At 40.0% G+C, this 14,203-nt stretch overlaps 1 protein-coding gene across 1 annotated transcript; it reads right to left on the bottom strand.

Moving 5' to 3' along the window:
- Positions 1–5,041: 5,041 nt before the first annotated feature.
- On the bottom strand, positions 5,042–5,706 carry LOC104847774 (T-cell ecto-ADP-ribosyltransferase 2-like). Its single transcript, XM_010603340.1, is given in 3 exon segments — positions 5,042–5,109; positions 5,170–5,193; positions 5,196–5,706. Coding segments are annotated over 3 exon segments (603 nt in total).
- Positions 5,707–14,203: the final 8,497 nt, after the last annotated feature.

Here is a 14,203-nt window from a genome sequence, read left to right as displayed (position 1 = left end):
TCACTTTTGTTTGCTTGTTTGGGTACCAGGGATTGAACTTGGGTCCTTGACTTTGCAAAACAGGCACTGGAATCACTGAGCTAAATTCCTGGCTTGAAGTCACTTTTTAAAATAGGTTTAGAATAGCAGGTACTTCCTTATTGTTAGTTTTTTTGTTGCTGTGACAAAATACCTGAGAAAACCAACTTAAAGGAGAAAAACTTTATGTTGGATCATGGTTTCTGATGTTTCAGTCCATGTTCACTTGGGCCCATCATTGTGATGAGCATGTGGTGGAACAAAGGAGCTCACCTCATTGTGGACAGGAAGCAGAGAAAGAGACGACCAAAAGGTCTCCAGAGAGGGACCAAAATGTACCCTTCAAAGACCTACTTCCAGAGATCCACTAACGCCCACTAGACCACACCTCTTGACATTTCCACCACCTCCCAATAGCACCACCAGCTGGAGACAGCCTTCTGTACATGAGCTTTTGGAGAAATTTTATATATTTATTTGTTTATTTGTTTGTTTGTTTTTGGTACCAGGGATTGAACTCAGGACCGGAGATTATACCAATATAAATTCACTTTGACTACAAGGCACCTAGCAACAGCGATTCCATTCTGCTTTGTTCTAGCCTATGGGGCCTAGTGCAGGAGCTTAATCTAAAACAATGAATGGCCTCCCATACATTTTGTTCAACAGATGCAGTTGAGGAATTCAGTCCCCACCCCCATGAATAGCCAGTTTTCCTAACTACATTAATTGACTTACATTTTTTGCCTGTGATTTGTGAGGCCAACCTTGTCATATACCTAGATCCTATGCTTGTGTGGGTCATGTCTCTGTCTATTATACCACCATTCTATTATTTGGTGTTACATACCATGTTTTTACAATTTATCTCACTAGCCGGTAGGCCAGGGCACTGTGGTCTCCAGGCATGGAGAGTGGGGAATGAGTGAGAAGAGTTCTGTGTATTTTAGCTTAAACCCACGCTTAGTGAGCACAGTGTCTAGAGTTCTTGGCTCCAACCACACCTCAGAATGTGCCTATCGATTTCCTTGCCGACGATTAGGATGGATGAGAGATGAGGAATAGATTTGGGAGCTATTATTAAATTAATTGACAGAGCTTGGTAACTGCTTGCATTACCGGTAGAGTAGAATAAGGAGATGAATTCATCTAAGACAGCCCTCATATTTATGTCCCAGTTAATCATTCCTGCAAGAAGATCTATGAAAAATGTATACCATGAACTTTCTCAGCTGTAAAAATGTCTACATCACATGTAATGCCTTAGGAGAATTTCTTGAATAGAGAATACAACCTATAAAAATATCAAGTCATAGAAAATCAAGGTGTAATTATGAATGGTTTATTTATCTAGATTATAACATTCATCACAAATTACATTTTTAAGACTACTGACAGTGCATTAAAATATAGCTTTTTCCTTAGTTCTGCAAAATACAAAAGTATATAACTTACATTTTAATCATACCAAAGTGTCAAGAGACGAGGAATTTATCTCAGGAAGTAAATTTTAAGACAGCCTGCCCACTTTTGCACTCAGACTCAGTAGTTTCTTCATACATTGGGGTACATGGCATTAAGTAAATCCCACTCTTCCCAATATTGCTGGTATTGGACAACAAGTCAGGTTCCTGGTCTTTGGCCTCCTGCCCCCACCCTAACTAACTAACTCCAGGCAGGTCAGGGTTACAGCTCAGCATGCAGAAGCAGTAGTATGAGGAGAGTAGGCAGCAGCAACACCAGGAATTCAGGGCCTTTTATCATTCCTGCAGATGGGAGGAAGAGAAAGAAAGGTTTCCAGAGGGAGTTTGGGAGACATGGGCCTCGCAAATGTTTTAGGCTTCCCCTTTAGTTCAAAATCCAAAAGAGCGGGTGCTAGGGCCTCACTGTACCTTGTTTGCTTTCCCAGGGTTCCCAAAGTCCTCAAAAAATACCAGGGAGAGACTTGAAGACACATCCTTTTGGTTCTTGAACTCAAGGTCACTGAAGTAGACAGAGCTCATGGGTCTCTCAACCCCTCCCCCAGCCACTGTCCAGGCCCCTGCTTAAGCCACTGTGCCTGAATGAGAAAAGTTTTCCCCATCTGGGGCTGGCAGCTTTCCTGGCCCTTGTGGGAGTCCCTCTATGCTTGTCCTGCTCAACTCAGGAAGAAGTTTCTGGATCTGAACCTTTTGTCTTGCAGCAAAATACATAGCCCTTTCTTCACTAGCTGGCGTTAACTGTAGCTAGTGAGATCTGGCTTCCTGACCTGGGGTTCTCAACCTGCCTGCACCTTAACATCAACTCTTTAAAAAAAAAGCAACTCTCTGGCCCAGATGGCGGGCAGCATCTTTCCTCTGCTGGACTCTCTACCTGCTTACCTTGTTTTCATGAGGTTGGATCTAAATTCACAATTTGTCTATATAGAAACTCAGGGTCTCCTTGTAATAAACCAATGGTTCCATTTCTACCTCCAGAGATTTATCCTGTGCCAGAACCCCTTCAAAACAGAACTAATTTGGTCTAAATTTGCTAGATACTCAGTTCCTCTGCCATTTAAATCCACTTTTGATTGGGTGCCTGGCCTCTCAATAAAACATAATTTTCTATAACCACGTATGTGAGGGACCTGATTTAAACTGGACATTGAGGCAGTCCCTGAGTGCAGGTGAATAAGGAAACAAAGTTTCCAGACTGTAAGTAAATGATTGTCATGTAGACATGATGAGATGAAACTGCTGAGATGTGTACAAGGTTTTCCATGGGAAAACAAAAAGTATTTGTTGAGCAACATCCATGGGCCAGGCAGTAAGTCTTGAATATCTCTCTTAATTCTCACAGCAATACAAATGAAGCATCTGTTATTCACATCCTTGTTTTTCAAATGAGAAATCGAGGCACAGTTTGCCCAAAGTCACAGAGGTAGTGACGTTCAGCCAGATTACCATTGAGGTGGTCTCATTCTAAATCTATAACAGAAAGTGATAGAGTCCTCTGCTAGATGGCCCTAGCCCAACATCTTAAATGGCTCTTACTGGAAGATAATAAATCACTTAGGGGAAATAAAGACCCAGCTTTCCTGCCACAAAGCTCTCCCACTTGTAGTCCTTCCCACTGGGAAATTCAAACTTGGCAGTGGATTTAAACCTTGCCTCTGGCTGCAGCCAAACATCTACTTCCACTATGCCCCACCCTTATAACCCCTTACCCATATAAAACCTCACCCAGCCAGCCCTTCCCCGCTGCTCTCACCATTGGTCAAGACAGCCCAGAACTTTGTCCTCTAGCCCCCGTCCCCCTAATAAAAGCCTAGTTTCAGGTGTTCATGTTGCTGGCTCAATTTCCATCCTCTCAGAAAGCATGGTGTGATATTTAACTTTTCTGAATATATCAAGGAAGCCTTGCCATTGGAAGTGATATTTGCACTAAGTCTTGAAAGACAATTACCATGATAAAACTTACTACGCTTTAGCATGGGTGAAGTATGATATGTGATCAAAAGAAGAGACCTCCTGTGGGCTGGGGATTTAGCTCAGAGGTGCTGTCACCTGCCTCGAAAGCTCAGGGTCCCAAGTTCGACCCCTAGTTCAAAAAAGAAAAAAAAAAAAAAAGAAGAGACTTCAGGCTATAAGAAATGATGGGTGTAAAGGCACAGAAACTTGAAAGCCGAACTGCTTGGAAAAGGATGCGTACTGTGCTCATGGTGGCACTCCTCACTCATCATGAGGCTGGGGTAGTAATGGGCTTCCTTGATGCTCTCTCCATTTCCACTTTCAATCATTAATCTGTGATACACCTTTACAGAGATTTGTGTTACTCTGTTTTACCAGTTCTATCCTTCATCATTCTGTGTCCAGGGTGTGTGTTTCAGCATGTGGCCCACTTGTATGGACTCAGCTTGACCCCTCAGCAGCCATCTTCAGTAGTAACTGCCATGATTGCCCCAGAATATTTGTTTTTTCCTTTTTAGTTTCCCAGCAAGCTATAAATAGACACAGTCATTAGAGTGCTACGTGGAGCTATACAAGTGGACCCTGTTCCAGGAATGTGCCTCTTTGATAAACTCGGTATATTTCAGCTAGGGTGAAGATTATATATGTATGTATGTATGTATGTATGTATGTATGTATGTATATATATATATATATATATATGAATATTGCTGGCTGAAATTGCAGGGACCCAGCTGGCCTTGCAGTAGCCCAAGCCCACACTTCCATCAGTATGCGCCCCCAATAAATTGCGTTGTGTACAATTCTATATCTGTATGCCTCTCTTTCTTCAGCCTCATAGTATCTTTGGTCCAGTCCTTATGTACTAGTACTTCACTCTTCTGAAACACCACTAGTGCAAAATATTTCAATTAATTGACTCCTGCTCCAAAGTTATTCACCTGTTATTCTATTCAGCCAACCACTCCCATAGAAATGTCCTCAAGCTTACACAGAACCTATAAACTAGCCATATTAGAAATTGCAGGTACTACCACTCTGCTTTCTAACCACACCCTCAGTCTGTCCAGCTTTCACTCTTCCTCCTAGAACATTTCACAGATGGCTCCAATCTCAGCTCCTCCCCCTACCACCACTGCCACATGCTTGCTTTGGGCACCCTCATCTCTTGCCCAGGTTACTGTTACAGCCAGTCCTTTCTGCTGGAACAAGACCTCCTGACTCCCCTGACCTTTGGCATGTCCTCTGACAGACCAGTCGTTTTCACATCTCCTTTCACTTGGTGTCCAGCGGATCTTTCTGACCTTTCTGCACAGCAGTGAGTTGAGAGCTTGGCTGAATAGAAATGACCCTTGTGTCTGAGCCTGGGCTCTGATCTCTAATTTAGGACAGTAGTCCTTTCTTTTTAGGAATCTGATACTCTTCAGCAGTGGACTGGAGGCCCATTATTTTCTGCCTTGGGGATTTCTGGTAGGGAGAAACCCCCTCTTGTATTTTGTGCTGGCTCCACCAGCTGCACCTCCAGTGCAAACCCAGACTCACCTGAGCTGTTGAAATTGCAGGAAGTTTTGGAACAACAGAAGCAGTTATAGTTACTCCTCAGTCTTTGAGGTTTGTTTTATGGTGACCTTGTCACGCACCTTGTATCCTGGAATTAACACTTTATCTTAAAAAAAAATAAAAAAAAAACAAAAAAACAAAACAAAACAAAACAGAAAACCCACTTCATCTTCCCTTGGAAACATAATGTTTTGATATCAACACCCAAACAGGTCTTGATTTTAAACAGTGTTCCACCTTCCTCTGAAAAGTTCAGAGCTATTTTTTCATTCAGAGATGATGATGTAAATTGCCCAAACTGTACACTACCTTTCCCATTGTAATAAAATTTGGTACCAGTGCCTCTATAAACGTTGTGACAATTCTGTTCCTTGAGAAGCTGAAGAGCTCTTGTCAAGTAATAATGGAAGGCATTATACTGAAACTTATCTGAATTTTGACGGAATTATCTCACAGCTGTGTTAAAATCTTGTGAAATTTCCCCTGGGTAGGCCACTAGAACTGTACCATGGAAATCACTGATATTTTCTGGAGAGTTTATTTTGTTCTTTACTTCCTTCCAGTATTTCTGGGCTTTTTCCGACTCATATTTTAATTGCATATTCATGTTCAGTTCTTCTTTTAATAGCTGGGGAGCTTTTCCCTCCGTTTCTTGGATACGGCCCTCATACTGATCATCAAATGCATTGGAAGCCATGCCTACTTTGCTCTGTGTCAGGCAGTTACCTGCAGGGAGAAGTAAGAGCCCTTTGACTTGACTGCAGGGAAACCAGCCTGTGCTGGATGCTGCCAGACCCCTCCCCACTGGCTTCTTGCTCAGAGTGAGATTTTATATAATCCCAGTCAGAGGGTTCGTGAATGGCAGGCATATAATATGAACACAATCTCATTATACTGTGAGTATCATAAAAAGGAAAAGCTTAGCTTTGGACTGTTTTGTTTACTGATACTTGGGGGGGGTGATACAATTCTTCAAATTATTTTTCAAATGCATGCCTTCTAACTGTCTCTAGCCACAGACTCAACTCTAGGAACAGTATTGTCTCAAAGATATGAGGCCACCCTCTGTTTATCCTAAATAGCCAAAAAATTATTCATTGTAACAAACTAATTACGATCAACTCTTTATGAGTCCTCTTTGTTTACATAAAATCTGAATGATTTACACGGTGGGCTGTAGAGGAGAATTTTCATGAATATCAAAAAACTTGCTTCAACATAATGTGAAAATTGAATGAAAAAGTATCTGGAATGAATTTCTTGTAGGAAAAAAGATTGTGCTGAAGAGACTGTGTTTACTTTGTCTACAAGAGGCAGAACATTTGAATAATTGTACCTCAGAAAGAGGAATTAAAGGTAGGAGTAAAAAAATCATAGACACTGAGAAGATATTGAAGTTGATGCCAAATTGTAAGATGTCCTGTGATATTTGAGGTCATCTTTGTTTTCTAGGATTTTCTTCCTCAAAAAAAAAATCATTTGGGGAGTTGTAATGGGAACATACTATAATGAATTGAAACCATTTGAAGTAAGTTTTTTGATGTGCAAATCTTACCATATCCAGGCTAAGATCCAATAAAGGTCTATTACAACGACATGCTCAAAACAAGTAATTTTTAAAAACTAATTTAATATCATAGAGCAAGTCTTGGTTCTAGAGTAACCAAAAATTTGGAAGTTAAGTTTGAACCAACCGCATCCCATTTTCTTTGATTAAATAATACTGGTAATATTTTATAGATGTTATTCTAAAAATTTTATTCTAAATTTGAAGTCTTGTGTATTAAATGCTGTTAAATCTCAAAAGTGATTAAAGTGAAATTGGAACTAGAAACTCAACATTCCTCCTTAATTATAGAAATAATTTTATATTTTTCTCTGTGGTGATGAGTGTTTTTGTTCTGAGACAGGTCTTACTATGTAGCCCAGGTTGGCCTTAAAATCACAATCTTCCTGCCTCTGTCCCTCACCTTCTGGGATTACAAGTGTACCACCATACCTGGGTAACTGTATTTTTTATAGGATGCAAATTTGAGAATTTTGAGCATGGCATATTTTGACCTTATGTGAAAACAGATTTCTTCACTGATACAAAACATTATAAAAGTAATTAACATAAGCACGGTGTTATGGCTTGGCTCTTAAGTGTCCTTCAGAGGCTCATGTGTTAAACTTGGTCCCCGGCTGATGGCGCTACTGGGCGCTGGTGGAAATTTTAAGAGGTGGGACCTGGTGGAAGGAAGTGAGGTTACTGGGCATGTCCTTGAAGGGGATTTTGAGAGCTCTACACCTCCTTCTTTCTCTTTATTTCTCTTTTTGCTTCTTGACCTCCACGGAAGTTAGCAGCCTCTTCTGCTACTCACTCTGTTTTTGCCTCATCACAGGCCCCAAAAGCAATGGAGACAGCTGACCATAGATGAAACCTCTGAAAGTGTGAACCAAAATAAATCTTTCTTCCCTTTAAGTTGATCTTCTCCAGTATTTTATCATAGTAACAGAAATGACTAGTGCACATGTTGTGTGTTCAAATAAAAGCTTTTACAAATGGAAATGTGTTATGATGATAAAAGCTGGTCTTGGAGCTAGGAGTATAGCTCAGTGGTAGAGTATGTGCTCTCCTGCAGCAGCACACACACACCTAAAAAACCCAAAACAAAACAAAAACTGGTCTTTTATACCTGAACATTATATAACTCTGTGGAAACGTTTTCATTCAAAATATTTCAATACAATATAACTGGATGATATCTGACACACTTTCCCAAAAAGTCTGTGTGTGTGTGCGCAGGTGTATACATGCACTGGGGATTGAAACTAGGGCGTCATACATGCTAGGCAAGCATTATACTAGTGAGCTACATCCTTAGCTTTCAACTATTATTTTTTGTTTCATTACCTTATATTTTGATTATACTTTTCTAATATTCTTTTTTCTTTTTGGTACTGGGGATGGAACTCGGGTCTTTGCACTTGTGAGGCAGGTGGCAAAACCACTGAGCTATATCCCCGGCCCTAACATTCTTAATTGACTAGAGTAATATTTGTATTTGCCCCATCACTATACACAATAAGTTATTTAAATTATTTTAAAGTCATTACAATACGCTCCTTCAGGAGATTTTTACCTACCAGGAGGAGAAACACCACAAGAGAATACTTCGCTTTGACATTCCCTGTGTCGAAAGTCAGTTAGCTGCTCCTCCACATGCAGTGGTTCTCAAAGATACATTGCATAAAAATGTCTCTGGGAAACTTATTACTAATGGGCATTTCTGGATCCCAGTCTCAGGTTGTGGAGTCAGTATTTTCAGTGAGCACCCAGGTTGATTCTGCTGCAGTTTGCCTTTTTGGTTTTGGAGATTGAACTTAAAACTTCCCATATGCCAGGGCAGGCATCCTTCCACTGAATTACACCGTAGCCCAGGTTTGAAGCTCGTTGTCATTGTGCACCTCTCCACGGCCTAGCTCTGCCTCTCTCTCCAGTCTCAGCTTTCACCACCCTTTATCTTACAACTTAGGCTTCAAAGTTGTTTCAAGCATGCCAAGTTTGAGGTGCCCGTGAGAAATCCAGATGGAGGTGCCATCAGAAAAGTGTCCAGGTCTTTAGGGATCTGGAATTCAATAGAGGACTGGTGGCATAAATCTAAGTATCATGAGGCTGGGCTTAGTGAACTAACTTCACGAAAGTGGAAAGAAAAATGCAGAAAGCGAGGTGAGAATTTTCATTATCATTAATATTATCCTTCTTTTTCTGGGACCTTCTTTGGCATGAGTTTATAACAATCGCACTAAAAAAGATGACAGATGGTGGCTCCTAAAATAATGATGTGTGTACCGAGTCTCTGTGGACATATTCTTATGGACAGTGAATATAGTGACCCAGTGTTTGAAGTTTTTATAGTCCATTCCCAATAGGCTTAGGTGATGAGGGCCAAGCTTCCCATCTTAGCCTTAAAAGGAGACTAGCAGTTCCAGAACTAGTGGCTTCCTTTCCCACTGCCTAGGCACTAGGAGCCTATGACTACGAGCTTAGACTGAAAAGTGAGCTTGGACTGAAAAGTGAGTTAATATGCATGGAGGCTTTGGAGATTATAATTCTATGTACACCCCTAACCCTCCATTCTGAATGCAGTACATTTAACTTCCTTATGCCAGAAACACAACGTGATTACTCCGGACCTGGTTTTCATTTCTACGTTTCTTCCTTTTCTGGTTCTTCAGTGTAGCTGACGCAGACAGCTGCCTTATTTCAACACCTGGTGACCACTTCCTTATGAGACAGCTAGTCTACTACTTGACTACTTGACTGGCCCCACTGACCTTCACCCCCTACATAGACTGTGCAACATACACCCCAAATCACCTTTCAGTTATCACATGACTCCTGGCACTTGTACCTGCTCACTTTAAAAAATTCAAACTCCCCTCAATAAACTCTCTTTTTTTTTTTTTTTTTTTTTTTTTTTTTTACCAGAGATCAAACTCAGGACCTTGCTCTTGCAAGGCAAGAGGTGACACCACTGAGCTAAATCCCCGGCCCCTGGAGAAACTTTTGTAGGTTATGCTCTGGATCCCAATAAAGGCATTGACCTATGGTTGCTTCTCCCTCCTCTGTTTCTCTTCCTTCACTTCTTGGCCTCTGTGTGGCTTCTAGGTATGTTGTGTATCACCCAGGACCTTTCCATCTTGTGTCTTTCCTGATCATTTAAAGAGTGCACTCTCAATTTTTAAAATCCTAAATTAAAATAAAGGAGAAGACTTTAGGCTTCTAGGTGTATGCCTACAGTTGGGAAAGAAAATTGAGAAATTAAGCATATTCTTGTTCTGGCCTGAAAATCTAGACTTGACTAACCATAGGAAGAGGAAGATTCTTTGGCATAGGGTACCTTGTGTGACACAGGTACCAGCAGTGCTGCTTAAAAACTTGAGGAATAAATTTATGGCCTTGGATTAAGTTTTTTAAAGTTTTTAGAGAGCTGGATAGATTGCATGTTTGTCTCAAGAGGTTTTCTCTCTTTCATATCTGACCCCAACTTCCTACTGGAATATTTCTTGCTCAGAACTTCGTCTCTTGACACATAACCTCTTACTACTACAATCATCTAATCCACATATTTTTTCCCAGCCCCATTCTATCACCAGTCTATCCTCAGGGGACATTCTTTATTCCCTTACCCTCGGACACCCTTCCCATCATAGTGGTCAGGCACCTGATCTCCAGCAGATCCTTTGTGATTTCGTCCTTGTCCCTCTCTGACAAAAGTCTCTCAAGAGGCAATACTGGGGCCCCCTTTTAGGGGAAAAGATGGTTTCAGTCTCAAATTGGTTTGAAAATAAAGCTGGATTATATATGATCTAGTTACCTTGTGTTTTGCTATTGTACTATGTCCTTAATGCCAAGAAGAGTTAGAGTCTTTATGTTCTGTGCTATTGGATCAGTGTGTGTGTGTGTGTGTGTGTGTGTGTGTGTGTGTGTGTGTGTGTATTTTATGGTATTCAAGTGCATCTTGTAAAAAGCAGTGGTTAATGATCAATCCTTGCCACATATGTTTCGTTTTAAGGTTACATGGGACATTTGAGGGGGTTAGTTCAAAGTGAAGGCTAAACAGGTGAATGCTTGTAGGGATCATTTTTGCATCCTTAATCATTTCTTAGTATGAGCCCAACATCTGGTTGCATTGTGTTCATAAATCAGCCAAATCCTAAGCCAAATTATTGATTTTGTACATAGTTTTCTATGGGAATTACCAGCTTCTTTTAATCCTGGGTTGTTGTAATGAGTTGGTTGGCTTCCTGGTTAATGAGACCCAGTCGTTGGGTGATATTTCTAGATGGAAAACACCACAACACACCAGGATGCCAGAAATCTAAATCCCCCAATCCATCATTTGTAGTAAAAAGAGGTTCTACCAAAATAATACTTGCAGACCTCTTTGTACCTAGCTTTTGTAACAACTTTCACAGAAATAGAGCTTGAAAGAACACTAGGGTGTGTAATCCATTTACTTTGCTATATACAGTTTGCCCAAAAAGTGTATACACACTTCAGTAAAAGAAAAACTTGTATAAATATTTTAATACTAAATTTATTGAGACATCATGAGATTAATACAAGTTGCCTTTGGCCTCTACAATTACAAGAAATGCTCAGAGGGGTGGCCAGACATTTATTAGTACAGCAAATTGCTGGGCTGGGGATTTAGCTCAGTGGTTCAGTGCCTGTCTTGCAAGCACAAGGACCCAAGTTCAATCCCCAGTACCAAAAAAAAAAAAAGAAAGAAAGAAAGAAAAGAAAAGAAAAGAGGAAAAGTACAGCAAATTGCTGCTTGGGTAACCTTAAACCCTGAGATTATTTCACATGCATTTTCAATTTCTTCTCTAAGGGCTGGTAGTGTAGCAGGTTTTCTGTGATATACAACATCCTCTAGAGTCCTCCATACGAGGATAAAACCACCTGTTAAAAAATACTATTTTTCTAACCTGAAATGTGTATACATTTTTTTGGAGATGAGTCATTTTCTCAGATCTTACAAAGGAGGAATCTAATTTCTCTTCTTCCTCTTCCTTCTTTCTCTTCTTCTTTTCTCAATCTAGTGAATTCTTGAGGTGGATAGATGGAAATCTTTTGATTATGAAGGACTATTTGTTTCTTGAAGCTAAGACCTGGATGCTGATGGAATGTCATCCATCGTCTTTATTACCTTTCACACAAGGGCATACATGGTCCAAATATTTTATCAGACTTCCTAAGTGGTCTAAACAGCAACTTGTCCAGATTGAAATCTGGCCTATGCATGGTCGATATTGATAAGTCCTTTGAAGTATGTGAGAGTATTCAAGCTTGGCTGGGCCAGGCGTGCCGCACTCCTGTCTCCTGAGCTAACTCGGAGACCTTGCTAAGGCTGAGCTAACTCTCTTAAGTGCATAGATGCTGGGTCCAACAGGCTACACCTCCACCCCTAGTCCATGACTCCTTCACTTTGTCCAAGAAAAATCACTCCGCCATGACTAGCCAATAAGATATTGCCAAATGTTAAATGTTCCTCCCCTGCTCCTCCCCCATGGTTCCCTATATAAGCCTGTGCATTTTCTGAATAAAGCAGAAGAGTTCCAGAAACCTCCCTGGAGTCTCCCTGCTGATTCCACGCCTTGCCCTCCCAGTCCGAGCTCCTGAACCTTGTTCTGTGAGCAGGCTTGCGGAGGACAACAGATATATATATATGTATATATATATACATATATATATATGTATATATATGTATATATATATGTGTGTGTATATATATATATACATATATATGGATGTATATATATATGTGTATACGTATATATATATATATATGTATGTATGTATAATCTCCCTTGGGCTTCTGAATAAAATCTGTCTCATGCAGTCTGTTGAGGACTCAGGCTCTAGCTTGCAATGCATCTTTAGATCCTGGGAAGGAGAGAGAGAGAGAGAGAGAGAGAGAGAGTGTGTGTGTGTGTGTGTGTGTGAAAGATCAGAACCAAGGCAACCTAGAGTCCCTACAAGAGTCTGGGAAGTCAAGTATTAGTTTTCAATGATGCCAAGCCAGGAAGGAGGGAGAAAAACTGGAAAGTTAGTTTTGAGGTTTATAGGTACTGAAGAACACCAGAAGAACTGAAATTTGCACATGTTGACAGTTTAGGCATGGTTATAGGATCCAGTCCACTTTACAGGTAGGTACCCAAGACTGGCTTTTTCATAATAGAAACCAATTATATTTTTGCCAAAGACAGAGTATATATGCATAAGTTATATGTCATTTACAAATAGGAAAGAAAATGTAAAGACAATTAGAAGAATCTTGATAACCCAGAAAGATGTGCCATAGTTTTTTTTTTTTATTGAAACAGATTTTATCCTTAAAGCTGACCCTTTTGATTTAAAATAATCTCAAAGATATATCATTCTGGATCACAAAATAAGGCTGGTAACACTAGATTTGGCCTGATTATTTACAAGTTGCAGCAAGAATGGGGCTTCACTGTGTAGGCCTCTGAATATGTTTTTGGTGGAAGTTTTCATAATATATCTCTGATGGGACTTTGCAAAGACTCTTGGGGGTAAAAAAAATAAGCCAAGAATTCATCACCGGTTTCACTTTCAGTACCAACAGATAGGGGGAATTTCTTTCATTTTTTTGAAACAGTATCTCACTAAGTAGCTACATTGTCCAGGCTGGGCTTGAACTTGTGATCCTTCTGTCCCATCCTCCCAGGCTGCTGATATTATGGGTGTGTGCCACTATGCCTAGCTAGCTTCCTTTGTTTTTTTTTTTGTTGTTGTTGTTGTTGTTGTTTGTTGGTTTTGTTTTGTTTTGTTGGTACTGGAGATTGACCTCGGGCCCTTGTGCTTTTGAGCCTAGCTTCCTTAGTCATGTTTAAAGCTGGGAACCCTTTAAGCCTAATTTTCTCAAGAAAGACTTACTAGCAATTGCTCCCTAAAGTTATCTTTAGATCCTTAAAACTAAAGCTGTATCTGAGTAAATGAGTATTATTTTCAAATATGACATTTCAGGTAAGGCAATGTTTCAACTATGTTCTGTTAACAAAACAAACTCTAAGCAAATAACTATATTGTTATGAAAATAAAAATTGTTACTAAGAGTTTCTGAATCTGAAGGGGTCAAGCAAGGGAAAATAATAAATGTCTCATTTCTGTCTACAAAATGAATAGTCTACTAAATTGTTTCATTTCTCTTTTTTAACTTTATTATTATTATTATTATTTTATTTTTTGGTACCAGGGATCAAACTCAGGACCTTGTGCTTGCAAGGCAAGTAACAGAACCACTGAGCTAAATCCCTGGCCCTTAAATTGTTTCATTTCTGTTTACAAAAGTAAGTGTTTTATAAATGAAATATCTACCAAACCTTTTGGTTTTGTTTGCAAAATGAACACTCTATTAAATTATTGTGAGTTATAAAAACTTTTAGAGAAAGAAAATATCCTTACATCCAGAAATAGGACCTGATTACATTAACAGTATTCCAAACAAAACTTGTAGTTCTCCTGCAGGGTCTGCTCAGCCCTGTGTAATTAATTCTCATTCTGCTCAGTCTCGGAGTAGCAGTCTCGTGCTAGAGCAGTCCTTGTGGCACTCTGGAATACAGGCTGAAGTTCAGTTTCAAAGCTGCTATCAGAAATCTGTCCTCCAGAGCCCCTGGCT

This window comes from Fukomys damarensis, unplaced genomic scaffold (genome assembly GCF_012274545.1).
Source record: "Fukomys damarensis isolate Sample0158 unplaced genomic scaffold, DMR_v1.0_HiC HiC_scaffold_16, whole genome shotgun sequence".
Lineage (NCBI taxonomy): Eukaryota > Metazoa > Chordata > Mammalia > Rodentia > Bathyergidae > Fukomys > Fukomys damarensis.
Note: the sequence above shows the minus strand (reverse complement) of the source record. Positions and strands in the feature narration are given on the sequence as shown.